This window comes from Blennius ocellaris (genome assembly GCF_963422515.1).
Source record: "Blennius ocellaris genome assembly, chromosome: 4".
Taxonomy (NCBI): domain Eukaryota; kingdom Metazoa; phylum Chordata; class Actinopteri; order Blenniiformes; family Blenniidae; genus Blennius; species Blennius ocellaris.
In genome coordinates this window covers 2,143,736-2,165,776 of record NC_137653.1, presented here as the reverse complement: position 1 = coordinate 2,165,776, position 22,041 = coordinate 2,143,736, and the positions used below count along the sequence as shown (strand labels likewise).

General features: G+C 41.5%; 2 protein-coding genes across 2 annotated transcripts in view; both read right to left on the bottom strand.

Annotated features, from left to right (window-relative positions):
- Positions 1 to 7,317, bottom strand: part of vgll4b (vestigial-like family member 4b) — a 31,633-nt gene extending 24,316 nt beyond the window's left edge. Inside the window, exons 1-2 of the mRNA XM_080494621.1 lie at positions 7,212 to 7,317; positions 4,404 to 4,477 (exon numbers count right to left, since the gene is read on the bottom strand). Coding sequence (XP_080350747.1) covers positions 4,404 to 4,467 — 64 coding nt within the window. The 5' untranslated portion in view covers positions 4,468 to 4,477; positions 7,212 to 7,317. The remainder of the gene's footprint in view (positions 1 to 4,403; positions 4,478 to 7,211) is intronic.
- Positions 7,318 to 9,047: 1,730 nt separating this feature from the next.
- On the bottom strand, positions 9,048 to 19,403 carry tamm41 (TAM41 mitochondrial translocator assembly and maintenance homolog). Its single transcript, XM_080495841.1, has 8 exons — positions 19,048 to 19,403; positions 17,582 to 17,764; positions 17,397 to 17,489; positions 17,146 to 17,296; positions 15,232 to 15,377; positions 12,843 to 13,008; positions 11,633 to 11,695; positions 9,048 to 10,657 (listed from the first exon to the last, which is right to left on the bottom strand). Exons 1-8 carry the CDS (start codon positions 19,183 to 19,185, stop codon positions 10,566 to 10,568), a joined length of 1,032 nt encoding a protein of 343 aa, XP_080351967.1. The 5' UTR covers positions 19,186 to 19,403; the 3' UTR covers positions 9,048 to 10,565.
- Between the last annotated feature and the right edge of the window lie 2,638 nt (positions 19,404 to 22,041).

Genomic DNA, 22,041 nt, shown 5'->3' with positions numbered 1-22,041 from the left:
TGACACTGTCGCTGGATTTACGCTAAAACCACACACACACACACACACACACACACACACACACAAGCCACATTACAGAAAACACCGGAGCGGCAAACAAAAACGTTTTGATGGGTACTTGGAGCCGAGCCTTGTAATCCAGCGCAGGCTGATTTCAAATAGGGGTTTTGCTTCCAGGAAGGGTGGAGCGGCGCAGCCAGACCTTCCCGAAGCAGCCATACCAAAATTGCCATGGAGGGGCCGATGACAAGTATTAAGCGTTTCCCCAAATTCGACCATTAGACATCAGGCACCCTTCACTTCGGCGCTTTCTCGGTAAGAGCGTAATTACGGGTGTATCCGAGTATCTGACTCGAGGCGTGTGATTAGTGCTGCGAGCAGACAGACCGGAGGGAGAGAGCGTCTGCATGTATGCAAGTTCGGCCTGAGATCAGGAACGTGGTGCAAGACGACTAACATGCAAAGGAAACTAACATCCAGTTAGAAAAACTGTTGAGAAGGCCTTTTTCCCCTGAGCAGCCCCCGCAGGGCCAATAAAATCACGAATCAAATGAAGATTTTACTTAATAAATGAAGCTTGTTGTGGGAAAGGATTTTCATTTACTCAACTCAACTTTATTTATAAAGCGCTTTAAGCAGCCGCAGCTGAGACAAAGTGCTGTACGTTGAAATAAAAATATAAGAGGCAAAATAAAAACAATAAGATGGTAAAACAATAAACAAAACATAAAAGGTTAGGACGATAAAAAACGAAGGCACTAAAACCAGAGCAGAGTCTCACGCTGGGGTAAAAGCCAAAGAATAAAAATGGGTTTAAAGACGAGTTTTAAAACGAGTTTTATTTAGATGAAAGATATTAAAATATACTTCCTTCTTGCACTTCATATCTCATGTAATCGCGCTTGTCGGCGGCCTATCTTTCACCGTGCGGAAATCCTATCAAGCGTCACTATCATCAGACAGAATATTGAATTTATCTATTGAATTGATATTGAAATCTTGAGATTTCTTAAGAAGTGGCGCACAGACAAAGTGACGCGTTGAAATAGAAACTCAGCTACGGCTGCGTCGCGAATCAAGGATCTCCACAGGAAGATTCAGCAGAACGACAGTTGGAGTGAACGCGACGCAGAGCGGAGGAGCAAACAGAAGGAAATCCATCTTGACTTGTGGACGAGGCGGAGTCTTTGAGTCAACACCGAAGCTGTGGATTCAGGAGAGTCGGCCACTCAGAATTAGAACAATAATAATCCTGCTCAATGTTTGGTTGGCGTCGTTTGAGGTCACGTTTCTTTTACGTGCGCCGTAAAGTTTTTACATTCTGTACAGCTTGTGCAGAAGTTTTACTGATGCTATATAAAGACATCATATGACTGGAGGGCTCTTCTTTTTTTTTTTTTTCAACTCGTGATTTTCGCACCGTGTGAAAACTGCGATGAAACCCTACGCAAATACCGAAGTTATTTCAAATGCACAAGCACTCTTTTTTTTTAAAAGCTTTTAATTTGAAATATCCACTCGTATTGGAGCGTCTTGATAATGTGCACTACGGCCAACGGCTCTTGCATTTGACATTTCTGGAGCTCGAGCAACGTGAACAAACATCAGACGAATGCATGATTCATGTGCAGTCACTCACTCACTTCCCCCAAGACAGCGTTTGTGCAATTGTGTGACAAACCTCAGAAACGGCCGTCTTATCTGCAGGAGTGAGGCTTGAATAAACAAATAGCTTTGTTTGTGTTGAGCTCTTCATAACGTCGTGGAGTGCGGCACAGCTCTTCCACGACAATTATTTCCATTGATTTGAAGGATTGGATTGGATTTCAACGTGTATTTAACACATTTGGAAGGATTATTTAGTGTATCTGACACAAAGACATAAGATATATTAAGACATTTGACACAATAATAAAGTTAATTTCAACTTCATAGATGACGGCAGCGAGTGATGCATTCAGGTGCTCTCCGACCTGCCGTACTATCTATCGCCGCCATCTTGGATGTTTTGCGCTCTCCTATTGGACGAGCAGCCTACATGTGACGCAAAACAACAATAAAAACAATGCCGACTTTTAACACTGGTTTAAAAAAAACACAAAAAAACTGCAGGATTACAAATGGAGAAGTTTTGACTCGAGCTCAGATCTGATAAATCTTTAAAACGTCGGGACGGGATAACGCCGCTTCGAAGCTGACGGCTTTGAGTGATGCGTTCAGGCGCATCACGTAAGAACGTGTCCCGATAGAGACTTTAAACGATAAACACGATTAAAACATGACTGACAGTCTTTAGAGAGCTGGAACTTGCAGTGAACAAACAAGCCCATTCTCCGTGACAACAATAAGCCATATGACATCATACTAAATATATATACATGCACATATAATAGATATATGAAACACGTTTAACATATCAATTATAAACAGGATGTATGACCACATTGTGCAGGATCTATCCAGAGTTTTCCTGGAATCCTCCCCGCTCGGGTGTCAAGTGTCGTTACGGTCGTCACAATGCAAATAACGTCAGCAGAGGCAGTTCGCCGAAGCGCCCGGCGGCCTCGTGCGCCGCGCTCGTCTCAGCTGGAGCGGCGAGCGAGCCGGTTGGTCGAAAACCTCGGCGGCTTGGCCCAAGTCGGGACGCTGGAGTGCTTTTTTTTTTCTTCTTTTTTTTTTCCCCAGCACGATAGCGGAATCAGGTCGAGTGCATTGTCTCTGGACAAAGAGGCCATGCAAACAAAAAGTGACATCAGCACGGAGGTGGGGGGGGGGAACAAAAACACTGCAGGGGAGCGAGGGAATGGGGGGGGGGGGGGGGGGGGGTTCCCGGGAGTTTCACTCAGAAGTGCAAGCAAGCTGAACATGCTGGTGACATGTTATTTCTAATTAATATTTTAGTATACTTTTATGTCCATACATATTCACTATAGTATCATATGTCTTTGTTTACTTTTCTCTTAATGGTAAACAAATTACTTTTTTGAAGGAAAGCTCACATATAAATGTCCCGAAGTCCAAATTAGCAAATAACGTTGGCACGATGTGTAAAGTCAGATCAGTATTAGATCAAAATTCACTCAACTTATTATATAACTCGCTCATTCTTCCATATCTGTTAGTGTGTGGAAACACCAGGAAATAATTATAAACATTAATCCGAGTTCTTTTTTTTACTCATAAATCAAGCTGATTATTATTTTTTTCCCCAACAAATCCTCTGTTTGCCGAATCAAAGATGCGAAAACTACACGATATTGTCGACCTTAATACAGTGGCATGTTTTTGTGTCGAATATTCTCAATAATCCTTCCAAATGTGTCAATTATTCTTTGAAATCGTTCAAATCAGTCATGCTGAAACAACCATTGTGAACAGGATGGACCCATCAGCAGTTCACTAAAACATAGAATATACACTAAATCAAGTTTTCTATTCAGGTATATTTACTAATTGTTCGGTTTGTTGAACCTAAAATCGCTTGAATACTTGAGGCCAAAACTGCTCCTCCTCAATCTGGTGAAGGGAAGAGATTTTGCAGAATGAGAAGTATAACTACTCTAATACTCTCCGTACTCTACGGAGTAAAACCCCGACTGGGCTCCGCCTCTGACTTTAAAGGGAATTCTCCTCATGGCCTGATTCAAGAAAAAGTCGCTTCACAAACCAAGTGTCAAACATTAAAAATACGAAGGTGTTGTTCGGAATGCTGAGAAATAAAGTGAGCAGGTGGAGGGATTGAGGAGGAGGATCCTGGGGGGGGGGGGGAGGACCGGCCGCTTCTCCTTAATCTTGGAAGGAATTCTTATTTATTTTTCAGAGCGACCAAAAGTCCTCAGACACAAGGAAGTGAGGTGAATCCAGAAAAGGTGAAACTCGGGGGGAAATCTTCTCAGGACGGAGCGATTCCAGCGCTTCAGTGCGACGCCTTCGTCTATAATCTAATAAAAATCACTCCTGCAAACAGACTTAATTGAGCTGTAAAGACCCGGGACGTCCCCACAGGTAAAGTTACATGCAGTTCGTAAAAGACGCCGGTGACGGAGGAGACGAGCACACAGGTGGAGACGGCGACAGAATCCTTGCGAAATCGGGATAACATGAGAAAGCGGCTTGTTTAAGGCCCCCCCGGTGAAGGCAGTCGAAGGCGGTTGGTCTTATTTGCCTGCATCTAAAACTGGGAGCTTATTCAGCACAAAGCTGGCTATTGTCCCGCGGGCATAAAGCCGGGCCTCCGGTTATGGCCGCACAGAGTGTTGCACTTCATCTGTATGTAACTGGAACTCTAATCATGCAAATCCTTTGTCCGCGCAGCAGCACCTTCTTTCAGGGCCCGAGCAGAGAGAGAGAGAGAGAGAGAGAGAGAGAGGCCGAAAACGAAACCCGGGCCGGATGAAACTCACTCTCTTCTTCATTGGCGTGAACAAATGATGCTGCTCTCGACAGGACATCCAGTGGTGTCTCCATGCTGCAACGCCTGCCAGACAGAGCAGAGGGCAAAATGTCAACAATCGTCTCAAGGTTCACTAGGAGCAGAAATTATCAGGAAATTTACAAATTTAAAAAAAATGCATTCAAGAGAGAATCAGATATTCAGGAGTACAGTGACTCATTTTAAGATTTTAAAAAAGCAAAAAAAAAAAACACAATACATGCATGTAATCAATATGCAAAATATCCGACACTGAGCTTCACTAAAAATGGCTTAAAACAATTACATTCTTAATTTTAAAGCATTAATTAAAGCATTAGATTATCATTTCCATTAACATTTCTCACGTTCGGCGTTATTACTCCACTAAAAAGAATGCAGATGAAAAAAAAGTTTAATTATAACATCGGGAAGTAATCATCTCAAAAGGCAGCTGCAAAAGTCTGCATGCACAACTTGAATATTCAAATTTAAAATGAATCCAGGTTATCCAACTCGGGGAGCTTGAGGGTAAAAGTAAATCGATTTAATTAATATGAATTTGCGCATCACGCGATTTTTGTGATATGAAAATACAGTCATTTTAAATTTGCAGAGCCTGAAAGGCCGAGTCATGTATATCCTCATCACACAGTTTAATTAAACTCAACACAGAATCAGAGAATATTAAAGTGACTCGCCGACATCGACTGACGTGAAAAGGCGCGAGAGCTGCCGACGGTGTGACCGAAGGCCTCCCAGCATGCACTGGGGCAACACGTTCACACACATAAATCCGACTCCACGTCCGGCCTCTTTTATCTTCATTGCTGTGATTCGGCTCCGAACAATATTTCCAGTGTTTCCACAGTTGCGTGTGCGATCAGTGAATCGGTCAAACGCTCCCAGACCACGAGTCGCTGCGTGACGGCGGCTCTTCTATGGACACGAGGGGGGATTTTACACGGATAGTCCAAATTAAGCTTTTTTCTCCATTTCTCTTGAAAATAATATATTTAGAATTCACACATAGTGGATTATTTCTTGATGTTCACTCCGAGTTTAAGTAGAAAACATCATAGCTAAAAAGGTACCTAACTAACATGTGAGTTTACTTTATTGTTTTCGTCATCTTGTCAGTTAAATTGCAAAAAAGTTGACTATATAATATCTAAAAACTCTAAAAAATATATATAATGAAACCACCAACTAACTCACTGTATAAGTTTTAATCATCGAGAAGAAGTTGTCAGTGTAAAAATTCCAAAAGAATCTTAAGGCAAACATAATACCTGCACTATTGTTCTATGTACTGTAAGGAAACTGATTGGAACTGGTTGTACTACCAGATAATACCTTCACAGGTAATAAAAGTAGTATACGCTGTCATTCATTGTTCTTTCTGTAAATGGATGAGATGTGAAGAGTGATTATATAGGAATAAACAATTAATGCAATACTTAAAAACCCTTTAAAGAAGGTTGAGAAGAAAAAAAAAAGCTGATTTTTAGCCAGTTTTTCTCTTTCCTTCCACCATCAAAACGTTTAAGTTTAATATGGCTGTTCTGTAATAGTGCCACTCACATATCACGTGAATAAACAACCAACTGGTGGAGTTTTTGAGGTATTTTCTGATTTCTGATTGCAAGAAATGCATAGTTAAACTTCTCATGTAAAATCATTAACGTCATTATTATTACATTTTTATTTGTTGTCTCTTACTTGCTACTGATACATGTGAAATACAACACGCAACATGCATTAATGTATGTATTTGAACATGCAATTATCATATCGTAGTATAGTTTCTTAATATTTGTTCACAGAAATAAACATTTAACCTCAAAACCTTCTGATTTTGCTCAGTTTTACACTTCCGAGCAGGTTTATCAGCTGTAATAAGGATGTTTACGAAACTTGAACCATCTTACAGTTTCAGGTATTTCAAGGAATTCCCGTAAAGAGAAACCTCAGTGTTTTCTCACTCCTCCAGTTTAACGCTTGGTGCCCCCCCCCCCCCCTCTTTCACCTGCCCCCTCCTTTACAAACCTCTCAATCCGCCCCTGTTTTTACTACAGCTTGTACTGTGATATTCGGACACCATTCTTCTCAATTTGTTCAAGGATTTTTGGGATATTTCTCCTACAATGTTGAGGCTTTGGGCCGGCTGAGCTATGGAAGGCATTTGTGGATCATAATAAAGAGGAAAAAAAAAAGAAAAAAGAAAAGAAAAAAAAACATTCTTTCTCTCCCTCTCTCTGCATTCCAAAGATACCTCCTCCCCCCATTTCTCACGGATAACAGACACTATCACTGAAAAGTGTAACTCCTACGAATGCAAACATTTCTTCCAGCGTTTCCTGACGGCGGCGCGCGCGCGCGCGCACGGGATCCAAAACTTTTGGAGTTTTGCAGCGACTCGGCCGGGAGGTTCTGGTGACAAGTGCGTCTCCGCGTTTATTCCCACCAGCAGCTTTAATTATAAGCAGTGACTCAGAGCTTCCTTAACTGCGGCGGGTCCCTCCGGACGCAACCAGGAAGGCTTTGCTGCAAAAAAATAAATAAATAACAAAAACACACAAATACACGAGTAGGAGCGCTTGTTTCTTAAAGTCTTTTCCCACGACAAGATGGAAAACAAACATGAGGCTGAAAACTCGCTCAGTGTCGCGCACATTAGTGAATTACATTCCAGCTCTGACAGTCTTTTACGCACGCTTTTGTTTTTTTTGTTTTTCTCCCACAAGTTAAAGGGAAACACGAAACACTGTCAAGACACTTCACGCTGGGCAGAACTCACCTCCTTCAAGCGCCACTTTGGAATCTTCCAGTGTGAGAATGTCCGCTTTAATCCGCACAGATTGCTATAATAATGGTGGTAATAAAAGATAATAGGGAGGAAACAAAAAATTAATCCCGCGGGTAGAAGGAGTCCAAGACGAGGAAGGACAATAGTAGCAGCGCCGGAGCTGTCGGGACAAACTCGGTAGTAAAGGAGGAGGAGGAGGAGGAGGAGGAGGAAGAGGAGGAGGAGGAGGAGGAGGAGGAAGGAGCAGGAATGTCTGGAATGATGGAATTCAGTTCCTAGCAGGTGGTGAAAGTGGGGCGCGCTGATTGGCGGAGGCGATGACATCAGCATATATTATATTAATGAGGACATACGTCACTTCCGTTGAGCGTCACGCACACTGAGTGGATGATTGAAGACAACACCCACCGTCAACAACTTCTTATGTCGATTGTATCGTACTTTTAATAACAATACTGGTAATTATTTTATTATTTCTTGACGTAATCCTACAAATAACTAATATCCACATATTAGTTATTATTTATTTAGTCTTTGTTCTTTATTATTTGACATGTTAACTTTCTATTCCATTTATACGGTTCCATTCTGTGTGGAGCAATGCCATAAAAGAACTTGCCTCTGGGAATATTTGTATTTATTAAAAACTAACTAACTACAGTCAAGATCATTAAAGATAGTTAATTTCCAAAAACATGACGGGGTGATTATTACACCTACAGCTATGTGTTACTCCTGCCTGTACTATCAATAATTATAAATATCTATCAATAATTATCAAAAAAAATTATATCTGAACTAATCTACTCTCTGTACGGCGCCACACGCCACCACATATGCTTTGTCATGTGGTTACGTTGGTTTTTCCTCTTCAAAAGTGTCTTATTTTAATTCGTACCTGATAAATAAACTGATTTGCTTCACAGTTGTACTTCTTACCTGGTCGATTTTCCCCCAGAGAGTTTGATAACATGGCTCACGTGTCTATTACAGCTCTATTATACACATTGTGAAATAATTCTACCTTATTTGAAGCAAAAAGTAAACGCGACATATTCTGGATTTATGATAAACAAATCTTTCACCATTTCAGACTTTTTGTTTTTAATGAAGACGGGACTTATTGAGATTCCACAAAACAAAAAGAGGTGGAAAATTAAGTCTGGAAATGTAATTTCCATGAATATTCCAAAACATTTTCAACAATATTCATGGTAAATAAAATGTAATGGAAAGAAAGGTAAATTAATCGTAGTTCATTTAAATTTGGCCACTTCATCCTGGTGAGAGTGCGAGCAGATGAGGTAAAATGCTGGTAGAAACAAAAGACGTCAGGCGAGTCACTTTTCGATGCGTCATGCCTCCATAAGTCAGATATGAGTCACGACGAGGTGAATAACAAGGCGGACGAATCAAAACACCGTGTGGATCAGGCGAGGCCTCTGAGGATCGGATGTTCCACTTCTTAATTGTAAATCAAAGCAAAACATCCGAGAGTTGTTTCCATCATATGCACATTTATATTTACATTATATTTCCTTCTGGTATTTAAAATATATTAAGAATATATCTCTTCTTTTGCATTGTTTAGTCCATGTTTGTATTTTTTTACTTCAGTCATCTTGAGTTACATGCACATAATGTTCCATTACTGTAGGAATAAATCTTTAACGTAGCACAAAATTGACTCATCTATACGGAAAAGTGTTTTTTTCATACATGATAGAGCTGTGAAGCCGTTGAATTCCAGCTGAATATGACGACATCTTGGATTAATTTGATGCAAGTGTCAACACGAACCCCCAAATTCATCTGGAAAGCATCGGAATGAAAAGCAGAGACAAAAGACAACGAATACTGAATGAGCTGATCATAAAAAAAACCCCTGTTAGGTTATTAAACTTGTTTATTTTAGCAGAATTAGAAAAAAAAAAGGTGTTTGTGAGAAGCTCATGAAATCAGTGCAACTCGGTCTGATCGTCCTTCGATGGAATAACTAATCATGAAATCTTTGGTGAGCTAAGAAGTGTTCCAGTCTCCACATCTGTAAAAATTCACACATCCTCTCTGTCCACCATATGTCCTCTACGCACAGTTTTTTTTTTTGTATTTTCTCTCCAGACTGTCTTAACATACAGACGACGCCTGCAGGGAGACGTCGTCTTTTCCATCTTTGAATTTTTACGACACGAAATTAGGAGAAAAACATGCAATTTGGCAAAATAAATAAAACAGGGGTGTCAAACATAAAAATCGGAGATGTTGCAAAAAACAAAAACAAACAAAAAACTCACTGGGCCTCGGGGTTAAAGAAGCTCAGCGGTTTTAAAGACCTTGAAACCTCCGGAGGCTCAAGTTGCATCAAGAAAGGCATCAGGAATTAAAACACGACGGAGGGAAGCTGCTCACGAATTTCAGTAAAGTGACGTTTTCAAGTATTTCCACTGAGATGTGAGCCGACGGATCAGTGACTTTTCTTCTAATCCACACTGACGGGGATCGTCAAGCTGTGCAGAAAGACCCACATTTACACCTGCAACAATACACTGATTCACTGTTGTTTATTTAAATAAGAGCTACCATCTTCTATAAAGCCTTAAGAGTCTTCAGTTTGCTGAATCAGACGCCAGCTGACGCACCGATAAACCTCAAGCCAGACGCTTCAGGACCGCGAGAGAAACTCCATGCGTTCATAAAAAGAACGCGTGGACTTGAACCTACGACCTTCCTACAATGGCAAAAGACGTAAATCATGTAATGTGTCGTTAGAAAATGTTACTTGAGTCTCTAGCCTGTTTAAAAACGGTCTTTAACCTTCCAGGACCTGACGTCCACATATGTCGACACCATTTCCTCTTGTTGGCTGGACTGGATTGTTTTTACAGCAATTTTCACTGAAGACGACTGCTTTTAAGCAATTTCTACTCATTTTAACCTCCCGGGACCATTCTGAGTCGTCCGGACCACAATTATAAAATTAGTTTGGGTCTCAGGAGGTCAATTAAACTGTTCAGCGCTCCTGCTTTAATGAATTAAAATGCTATATTGGTCGTGATGCGACAAACCATCAGCCTCTTGAACCAGAGCTGCTTCAGACTCGTTGCAAAGCTGAATAAGTGGGAAAAGTCATAAAACTCTTTGGCGAGGCGAAGGAAGAGGACGTCACATTACTCCCCACATATTGCTCACATCGCACGTCCAGCATCTGCTCTGTCCACCATCATCCTCCATCTGGGAAACACGCTTTGATTCTGCGACTTCTTTACACCCGAATTGAGGAAACGGAGGATACAGAGTTTGTCGAACGAAAAAAAAAAAAAAAAAGTAAATGTGAAGACTGTGGGATCATGAGATCTGAGAGACCGTCGGCTTCCTCCTCCAGCCCTTCCACATCTTCAGCAGCTTCTTGGAGCTGTAGGACACCGTCTTCCACAGACCTGCAGGGGAACGGCAGGGCGTCAACAAACACCTGGAAACCACGACGACCCGACGCCATCTTGAATTCTACGAGTTCATGTCGTGTCCGTCTGCCTTCTGAGATTTCCAGGGACAATCGAAGGGGAAAAAAATGTGTGTATTTTCTTGCCGAGATGAAACAAATGCGACCTGAACCACTTGAATTAACAGGAGCGCTGATGGACGCATTACAAGTAATTAAAAGAAAGTTAAAAGTGAGACCGGCCGTGAGAGATTTGTGATGCATCTTCAAAATTGCAGCTCATCTCTGCAAATATTCAATTCAACTTTATTTATAGAGCACCAAATACAACACGGTAATTTCGCGGTGCTTTCAACAGGAGAAAAAAAACAATCCAGCAAATCCACATCACAGCAGATTTATGTAAAAAGAATAAACTAACGACGGACGCTGGTTGATGCAGGTTAATGTCGGTTGTGTCAGAAAAGTGTGAAAACACTCAGTGAACCTGTGTTTGCTGCAGAGCAGGGTCTGAATATTCAATGTTCATACTGAACCCGTCATATATAAATCTGCACTTTCACGTATCAGTAATGTTCACCTGACAAGAGCTCTAAATACGCATTGGAGTGCAGTTTGAGTTTTATTTTTGGTATATCAATCTATTTTGGATCAAACATTGACACAACTGCATTGAGAAACACTCTCTTGACAGGATTTTTTCTTATTTTAACACATAAAGACAAATACGGAGAAGAATCAGTCACCAAAAGAACAAAAATGAAACATTACCAAATATTAATAATAATAATAAACGAGAGACTAAACTGTTTAACGCCAAACCAGCACATGCAGGCAGGCCGCATGTTGGCAGATTTAAAGTGACAGACAACATCTGTGTGCTTTCAGGCACTCATTAATATTTAATTGGCAGAGATCAGCTCGTTGAATCACAAAATGAATATGAATGATGTTTTGTTCAGGAAGCTCTCACCTGCTGTAGCGATGCCTTTGACGCTTTGCGTTATACTGGAGGATTTAGTAATAGAGGAGATGCCTGACGGGGAACAAAAACAAAAAAAAACAAACATGTAAGCACGACATTTATATCTCATCCTTCTGCTCCACTAAATCTAATTTAACTGGAGCTTTTGAAACAATGATGGAGGTTAACCCTCTGGGGCCTGAAGCATTTTGTGCCATTTTTCACTACAATTGATTTTTCCTTCATATCTCAGATATAAAATCCTTAAACCTTGCCTTTTTTGGTGTCATTTTGTTCAGGACAACCTCATAAATGCATTTCTGAAGTATTTTCATCACTTTGGCATACTGTATTAAAACAGTGGATCTAAAAACACCATAAAATTACAAATTCGGGTGTTAAAAACAGATTTATTGACTATAAAAGTCACAGACATGGTTAACGAATCACTTTGTTGACTTGTAAAGTAAATCTAAACTATAATTAACTCAAATGTATCAAAACAGGACTGAACAAACAGTTCTATACAGATATTTACAGTGAAATAGAAGCACTGCCTCAGGCGTTTTTGTAAAACTATTTACAAAAGGTCACACATATTTTTCCTCATATCTCCGCTTTTATTTGGGCGATCAACGTCATTTAAAAACGAGCTTGTAGTTTTATATCTGCACTTTCGACACGGATTGAAACACTGGGCCAGACGACGCTGTGCTGTGACGCTGCTGCCTTTTCAGACGGTCATGTGACGAGGACGCAGCGGCGCGTCCGTCGGCCCCAGAGGGTTAATGAAGCTTCATAGATTTTTGAGCTTTGATGTTTCAGCTACAATTCAAGATGGTAAATAGCTCATTACATTTTTTTGTACCTCATTCTAGCAGTTTCAAACTTTTTTTGGACATTTCAGCCGTTTCAACCTTTTGGACTCTTTTAAAAAAAATTTAAACAGTATAACTTTCTTCTTTTTTTTTTTTGTTTTAGAAATTCTAGTCATTTTACTTATTCCCCCCCCCCTATTTCTTGTGGTTTAGCCATTTCCCCTCCTTTCTTCAAAGCCCTTTTCAGCCAGTAGACGACGAGTCCCTTTTGAAAATGACTCGTGTGTAAAGACATTTTTTTAAAAAAAGGAAGTTTCCTCACTTTTATTGTCTTGTATTTGAAATCTCAGTCTGACTGGTTGCAGACGCCCTCGCCCTCGCCCTCCCCCCCTCGCCCTCACCTTGCTGCACCACCGCTCCACAGTCGGGGTCCTGCGCCACCTGCAGCAGGATCTCCTCCACGTCCCGGTTCTTCCCCGGAGGATCCACCAGCTTGGTGATCCTCTGCTGCAGCGTGCGCGGCAGCGCCATCAGCTGGGTGAACTGGCCCTCGGGGCTTTTATCCACCTTGCGGGAAAGAAGCAAACGCACGGTGTCGAACCCGTTAAAAGGTCCTTTCTCTGGACGTTCGTTGAATGGTACGGAGAACGTGAGCGGTCTGAAGAGTTACGAGGCAAAAATCGGACACAATACAAACATAAGGGCTAAAAACGTTAAATTTAAACAACTAAAACTGATGACGGATCAAATATTTACAGTGCGTCTGCCTTCAACAAACACATTTTAGAACCGTTTTGGGAAATGTTTGGTTTAAATATACTTTAATCGTGCCCTTGAACGATATTTTAGAGAGTTGGTTAAAAATAAAAAAGGTTGTCACAATTTTTATTTAAGTACTTGTGAAAAAGATGTAAGTCAACTTTTTTAGTTCAGTAAGATTTTAAATTACAGGCAATGAAATTTACTAGGGTAAAAATAAAAATCATTTAAACCTGTTTTGGTGGTTATGAGATACACACTATTGTAATTGTATTGTTTTTCCTATGTGGACACACACACACACACACACACACACACACACACACACACATAACCATGAGTAATAACAGATCAAGATTCGACTTGCTTCATAGGTTTGAGTCATCAACTTCATTATTTTCAAAACATAATTAAAAGCAGTAATAACAAAGCGGCACGGGGCCATTAAGTCCATTTGAAACCTTTCATTTAGGATGTCTCAGTATTATTGATATCACATGATCGCTATTAAATGTAATTAATCTGAATGGAGAGTTTTGTATTTCCTGGTTTTTGCTCCTGTAACAAGCAAATTTCCTCGTTGTCGGAGGAAAAAAAAGGCAAATTGAATCCATTCTAATCAAAATGAACTCTGAATCATAGATGATAAAACCAGAAATGAGCCAAATTGGAGAATAAATTAAACTGAAAGTAGACGCTCATGTTCTATGCTATATGAAAAACACATATTAAACTAAATAAAGAAGTGGAGATACCTGCAGAATCTACTTTTTAGCGCAGTGACGAAGCACTAAATACTTCGATACTTGCACCAACCTTGAGCTACCTCCAAGTGTTGCACGTTACGCCAAGTCCCTGAAGCAGTTCTCTCTAAAATGTCATAAGAAAATATTCCAGGGAACACACACACGCGCACACACACACATAAATGCCGTGCCCTTAACTTACTGAACATGTTATTCCAGGCTACGTGACGCCCGAGGCGATGAGAACTGTGCGGCTGCAGCAGGGAGTGGTGCTTTAAAAAGTTCACTAAAGCACACGACATTCTGTTTTCATGTCAATGTAAGTGAATAAAATAATAAAAAAAACACACTTATCTCATTGAACTAGTGCAGGGGTCTGCAACCTGCAGCCACACGTGGCTCTTGAGCCACTCTGCAACGGCTCCCTGAAGCCGTCAGAAAGTTTAATGTTTAAAAAAAAGTAATCTTCATTTTAGTTGCAGATTGTACCTTTTTTTTTTTTTTAAGGACTCTTGTCATCTCGCTAAACACAGCTGAAAGAGGCAGAGCAGCCAAACTGGCTCAAATCAACCAAAAACATTAAATGAAAAGTTGAAAAAGCTAAAATGACTCAAACCAGTACAAATAAAAATGAATAAAATCTCATTAATAATATCATTATATAGCTAAAGCAGATTAAAAACGTAGCCCCAAATGGAAAAAAAAAAAAAAAAGCAACTCGCAAAATGACAGAGTCAAAACAGTGAAAACAACTAAAATGAAACAAAAAGGAAAAGAAAGAAAGAAAAATAAGCACTTTGACCAAAAAAAAAATACAAAAAATGTCCAATGTTCTAAATTGTTGTCATGAATAATCAGACATGTTTTTTTTTAAAGGTTACAAATTGCGGGTCAAGACAAAATGTGTTTGATGGAAAGTGGCTCTTTAGGTCATAAAGCTTGTCGACGCCTGAACTGGTGGAAGCAGAGGTCAGCCAGAGGTCAGCCAGAGGTCAGGCAGAGGTCAGCCAGAGGTCAGGCAGAAGTCAGCCAGAGGGAAACATCTAACTTGGAAGCCTGACGGTTCAACGGGGAAGCAGAATCCCTTAAACTGCACAGATTACGGAAAATCCCGCTGAATGCAAACTGTCTTGAATTTTAATCCCGCTTGTCAAGAAGCAAAGCTGCAGCACTCACTTGTTCTAAAATCTCAAAAGGCTCCAATCTCTGTTGAACTAATCTAACTCCTCTGTCACGTTTCCGTGCAAGTGTGGCGTGACGTGACGAACGTGCAGCGTGTCTCTACCTCCAGCTTCCCGTGCTGCGGCTTGTAGACCACCTGAGGACAGTCCCGCAGGATGTTGCTGTACAGGATCCTGAAGTGCTCCATGTTGTCCCGGACGATGTTGGCCACCTTCGACTTGTCCTCTCCGATCACCATCCTGAAATCCCCTGCAGAGGAAGGACGACAAAATAATCACCGCACGGAAAAAGTGGAGAAACTGAAGAAATTAGAGATGTTAGAGTGGCGAGAAGAGTCTTAAACAGTCTTTCCGATGCCAAGAAGCTCCATTAAAAACACATATTCCTTTACTTTTAGTGATTTTTTTCACATTGAGGTCCAAAGATAACACTAACGATTGTCTTGTTTTATTTCTTTAATCAACATTCAAGGTCCCAGTGGGAGAACAAAAAAGGGTGACTTTTTGGTTTTAATAACTGGCCGACCCTCCTCCGGCGGCAGTAACTTTGATGAAGCGCTTCCTGGAGCAGCGGCTCTCGACCTGAACGACGCCCGGGAGGAATTGTGGGTCGTTTGTCCTCAGAGCCGCTTCACGTCGTCCGTAATCTAGCGGACGGCTGCTGCGAGTGGCTCTGCTGGACTAAATAACCTGGATCTTCTACGTCCATGTTTTCAGCTTCCTGCGCACCGAAATATTTAGTTTTTTTTCTTCCAGCGTCTTTTTTATTTATGTATTTGTAAATATATTTTTGTGTGTTGCTGGGATTCGATGGGAAGCACTTTGGCTATTCTTTTTTTTTTTTTTTTTAAATAAAATCGGAACCCGTTACGCCATGTGCCTGACTGTGGACTGGTGACACCAAACTTTGCTCTGATTTTATTTTCTTGACTTACACTCCAGGTTTTTAAACCGACTCATTTTTTATATTTTTTGCCCTTTTTGCTGCCACTCCAAAAGGATTCCCTCGCTTTACTTCCCTCCTGGCGCTCAGCGTCTCGGTGACGTTGCTTTGCCTCCCACCGCTGGAATTTGGAATTCAACGCTCGGCACATTTTCAGCCTGTAAAGATTTAGTGTCAGCAGCACGCGGACGACGACTCTTTAACCTCTCGCTATTTCACGCCGCTACATCGGCGAAGATGGTTTGTTTTGACGTTTGCGTCACAGAGAGGCTGCGAACCGGCCAGGACCTATTAGGGCCAATCCCAATTCTACCCCTTACCCCTACCCCTTTGAAATGCACGTTCACGACAGTCTGAGGGGTGTCCCATTTCACTAGTGCACAAAGGTGGAGGGGTGAGGGGAAGGGCTATTCACCCCTCGAAACGGAGCGTTTCCAGATGCACACTTTAAACAGAGGGGTAGGAGGACTCGCATTTCACATATATACGCTTCTAAAGTTATATAAACCTGTTGTGTTTTATACTAGTAAGAGCGGCAGTAGCGCTGCCGTATGGAGCTTCCGTGTGTCTTTGTTTGGTAGAGACGGTGTTTATAACATTTTATTATTACACTGTAGAGTTCCAAAGTCTTCTAATATGGGAGTTTTGAAAACAGGGACCCCCGAGCAAACAAGGAAGCTCCTCCGCTTTCACATGGCGAATGAGGAAATATTTCTGAAGTCCAAATACGGCGCAAAAAACTGAAGTAGTCCACGTCTCCGTCTATTTCTTCGCCTTGACGTGGAAACGAAGCAGCCAAGCTTCTGCAACACGTTGAATTTGGGACGGCGGGACGACGCTCCTGCTGGAAAATCAACTAAGATCCGTGGCTCAGTGCTGCTGATGTAACGGCGCCGTGCTATGACGTCATAACTGTGAGACGGAGCGAGAGGGGGAGGGGTGTCCCAAATCTAAGGGCTGAAACTTTTACCCCTTTGCCCTCATTTTGGAGGGGAAGGCGGAGGCGGAGGGCTAAGGGGTAGGGGTAGAGTTACGAGTGACTGAAAAGGTAACGTTGATCGTTGAAGCTACACACCGGCGTATGAAAGCCCGGCGATCTGCAGGAACAGGTCTTCCTCGGAGCAGCTCTCCGGCAGCATGAGGAAGGAGGCGGTCACGGCGCTCTTCAGATTGGCCACCAGGGCGGCGCGCAGCTTCCCGTGTTCGCTCTGCAGCAGCATCCTCACCTGCCGGGGGGGGGGGGGAGAAACGGCGGCGGCGGCGAAGAGCGTGAGCGAAACGGCGCAGCGCCGTTCGACCGCGACGGAGAAGCGCAGGGTTACGAACCGGTTTGTGGAGGCGTCCCGCCACGTACATGGTCTTCCAGTGCATGAGGTCGTCAATCAGCGAATCCGTACTTATGACGCCATATTTGATCATCTGAGGACAGAAAAAAAAAAAAAAAAACCAGACGTGAGCTTTTACAATTTTGCTCAGTTGATGAAAGTGAAGCCGAGGGAGGAGCGCTTCACCCTGCCGTCCACCGGCACCAGCGTGTTGTAGTACACGGAGGCGCCGTGTTCGTCCTGGATGGCGCTGATCTTGGTGGGGCCGAGCAGCTTCAGGATGGAGTAGTGTTTACGATTCTGCAGCAGGTTCATGGTGTGCCACGTCACCGGGTCGTCCACCGCCAACACAAAGTCCAGCATGTTCTTCTGTACAAGCCACAAGAGGGGGAAAAAAACAAAACAAAAACAAACATGTCACATGCTCTTTCACTAACAGACGGGTTAATATCGGTGAATTACACAACTTTGTTTTGACACACACTGAGATCCGCCATTTCTTCAGCTTTAATTATTTTTATTCAGGTTTTTCTTTTGTCTGAAGCACTTTTCAGTGTTTTTTTTCGCTCCGCAAATCCGTTTGTCTCGCCAAAGACTGAGATATTTACGGCTCAACTGTCAATCAGGACCAGATAGAAACGCGTTACATCAGATTCAAAGTCTAAACTGGAGTTTCAGCAGGTCACTGGTTTACTGCAGTGCAGGCAGGGAAGAACATAATTCTATTTCACTATTTATTTGAAACTGGGCAACTCCAGTGTTCCTGCAAGTTCTTGTTCCACTTGACCACTTAATGTATTTCTTTAGGCCTATTCACACGGGATTAGTTGTACCTAGAGACCAATGGTAATTTGTAATAACTGCGGAAAATGTCTGTGACCTTAATGTTATCCCCTGTGAATGCACTGCAAGAGACACATATGTAGGGGTGTAATTCACAAAATACAACTGGTCCTTGGTAATACTAATCTGCATTTGTCTTTTTTCTATTTTGTATTCTAAAGTGAGATATATTTGAGTTATTTAATTATGTAAATCATATATGGATTCACTTTGTATTTGTTGTCCTCTGTTGGTTCTGATGTATCCCTTTCAGTAACCTGTGATGTAATTAATGATGCTGTGAAATTTAGCTTCATTAAGGGACTGAACGGGGGAAAAAAAGACTCAGTTTTGCAAAAAGTTGGTGAAATGCAATGGATACAAATCAATAAATAAATATGTACATATATAAATAACTATATAAATAAGTACACAAATAAACACATATGTAAATAAATAAATAAATGCAGACGAAAACACAACCTTCTCGGCCAACCTTCGTTTACAAAGGTAACCAGCCTCATTAAATTGACTGGCCCCAAGACCTACAGCAGGTGTATTGGATTAACTGGTTACCCGGTTAACTGGTGACCGGCTTCTCTTAGCGTCCGGAGTTTCCGCGAGCAACAAAAGTCAGGGCAGTTTAAAACTTTGTCAATGCGGTTAAATGGCTTTAACTGGAACGGATCCGGCTTCTTGGCAACTTTTATACACGTGAACGAGCAGAAACGAGGGACGTCAAAGGAAGTCGGTGTCCAGTTAACGGGGAACCAGTTAATACGAAACACCGGGCGCTTCGAACCGTCTTTGGTCCGGGTGGCCTGTCTTACCTCCATTTGACCTTGGCTGGTGCCATGCTGTTTGAAAACACCGGATCCGTAGGCAAAAGCTAAACTAATGTCCTGCGGGAACTGTGACAGGATCCTCCTGTAAACCACGCCGGTGTGGTGCAAAGCTGGAAGAGTCATTTTCTTCCAACCAACCAGATATCGCACCTGTCCAGCAAAAACAAGCAGCTCAGCGTCTGAATGGCGTGTAAAATAACATTTCAGCAGCCGGAAGTGGGAGATACAATTCAGAAGGAGCAGTCTGGCGACACTAAAGTACAACTCAGTCACATAACGGGACTAAAACAACATCTTTATGTTTTCAAAATCCGTCCATCGACACTGCTTCTGGGTCAGCTGTGTCGCATCTCTGCGGGCCACTAAAATACACGTCATCAATCTGGCATGGCGCCCGTGGGCTGATGGGAAATGGAGTTGGATTTGAAAACGCGAGCCCCATGGATTTAAAAATATAATAATACGATGATTAAAAACCCCAGATTTGTTTTGTTTTAATTCAATGAAACCAAACGGACTAAAACGAAGAAATAAATAATAGAATAATTATAAGAATCATTGATTAAAAATAAATAAATAAATAAAATAAATTACATTTCAGATGTAACCAGCAGAGGGAGTTATCTTCTAACGTTGCCTGGTGGGGATGAGTTGATGCTGTATTACACAGCCTGGAATTATCTTTTAAAAGAAAACGTTGTTGCTTTTGATGGGGTTGTTTTTTTTAACAACGTAGAACAAATAGTTAAATTACATGAGACTACACATCCATGTGACTGCATGCACTCAGTTGCAAATCGAAAACTACTTTATTAAGCTGTCCACCCATCAATATTCTGTCCCAGGGAAGGTACACCGTGGACAGGTCACCAGTCTTCCACAGGACAACAAACACATTTTATTCAGTTTTTTTGCAAATTCAAGGCCCAAATGCAGAGAAATATCACAGTTTCTTTTAAATACACATGCATGTGTAAACGTCGGCCCAAGTAGCTCTTGGGAATGAGGAGCATTCACAAACAACAATGAGAATTAATAAATTCTTATTAAAATATAAAACAAAATAATAAATAAAACATTTCTCATGTGATGCACTATACGTCTCATCAATTTATAGAAAAGGGAGACAGAACAGAAGTGGAAAAACTGTAAATACATCCATCATGCATCCATCTGGCATGGCTCCTCCCTCTTTGTGTGGTAATTAAGTTTAATATTGCATGACGTGTTTGATGAAATACGAATATCACACTGAGTTAACGATAGCCGCGATGATGGTGACGACTCCTCCTATTGGCTTCCAGACTCTGAGAGTTGCAAACGCAGCGTTTTGGTGATAAAACCTGGAAGAAAAAAAAAAGATGAGCTAAAAAGAAAGTGGAGATCACGTGTGAATCAACCTCAGAGGCCCTCGCGTTGACCCCGAAGAGTGAGATTTGTGTCGTCAGTCATTAACTGCCTGCCTGACAAACGCTCACATCCATCCGGCTGAATTCATTTTACATTGTAGATTCGTAGCAGTTGGCAGATATGTCTCCGGCCCATTATAGATTTTCTCATCATGTGTGGGACAAATATTATCTTCCCAGTAATTGGTGTGGGCCATTTCTTCAACCAGATGCATATTGATGAGGTCACTGAATCCTGACTAACAGGCTCGCTCAATGTGTTGAAGCACCCACTTCATTTCAGAGGCTTTTTTTGTTTGTTTTTTTTAAATCCCAGGGGGAAATTCAGGAACACTGACACACTGATAATAGCATTAGGGTATATTTTTCATTTTCCAATCTGGTGCTTCTCAATATAAATGTTATTTCTAACCCCTGTGAACCCGACCCCGATGTTTTCATCATATGTTGCATGAATCTCATTCACTGGGTCAGTTTAAAGAGCAATATCTTAATATTTCAGGCGTCCAAAGAACAAAACAGGAGCATCAGTCACGTCACAAACTGCTCCACAAATGATGCATGTTGACATTCAGGTGACGAAGAACCTGTTGCTGTTTCTACCTGAGGCGTGGCCGGAATTCATAGCAGCAGTTTGTTGTATATGAAAGATGGAAATGGAGCAAAAAAACCCAGAAAACCTTTCATTGTAATTTCCTACATATTTCTACTTTCAGAATCTCTTCAAGAAAACAAATCCTGAACAAAGTACTTTCACATATTGTCATTTCTAATTGATATATTGTAAATTTTTCATATATCGAGTATATGTCCAAATATATTTAGTATAGCATCATATGGCTCTGTTGCTTTTCGTTGCTCAGATCAGTGTTCGATCAAAATTCACTCAACTTATTATATAATAACTTATAAATACGCATGTTTTTGTGTCAAATCCTGTGTGTGTGTGTGTGTGTGTGTGTGTGTGTGTGTGTGTGTGTGTGTGTGTGTGTGTGTGTGTGTGTGTGTGTGTGTGTGTGTGTGTTGAGAAACAGGAGTGATAAACCATGAGAATATTTTCTGCTTTCACACGTTTGTTGCCATGGAGATTTCCATTCCTGCCCATGCTTAGTGATGGAACATCAAAAAGGAAATGCACCATTAATCACACACACACACACACACACACACACACACACACACACACACACACACACACACACACACACACACACACACACACACACACACACACACACACACACACACACGCACACACACACACACACCGAGCTCGGAGGAAGAGAGAAGCAAACTTAAATGCACACATCAGGTAAAATAAGACGCCTGAGATGTGCAGTAATTTACATTTTAAATAGAGAAAGGCATGATTGATTCGATATAGAGTTTAGTGTTATCGTCCATCCATCCATCTTCCATCATCCAGAGAGAGAGAGAGAGAGAGAGAGAGGTTGAGCGCAGAGGAAGAATCTGAGCGCAGAAATGATTTTTGAGCGCAATCTCAAGTTTTTCTTTGCGCAATTTAAATATTTCCTCAAAATGCTATTAGTGCGCTTGCACAATTAATTTG

Coding starts and splice junctions, on each gene's coding strand:
- tamm41 (XM_080495841.1), bottom strand. CDS start 19,185: ATGACTCTTCCAGCTTTGCACCACACCGGCGTGGTTTACAGGAGGATC. Junction 17,490..17,581: donor TGGTGCCGGTGGACGGCAGG/GTGAAGCGCTCC, acceptor TTCTGTCCTCAG/ATGATCAAATATGGCGTCAT. Junction 10,658..11,632: donor CAAAGGCATCGCTACAGCAG/GTGAGAGCTTCC, acceptor GTTCCCCTGCAG/GTCTGTGGAAGACGGTGTCC.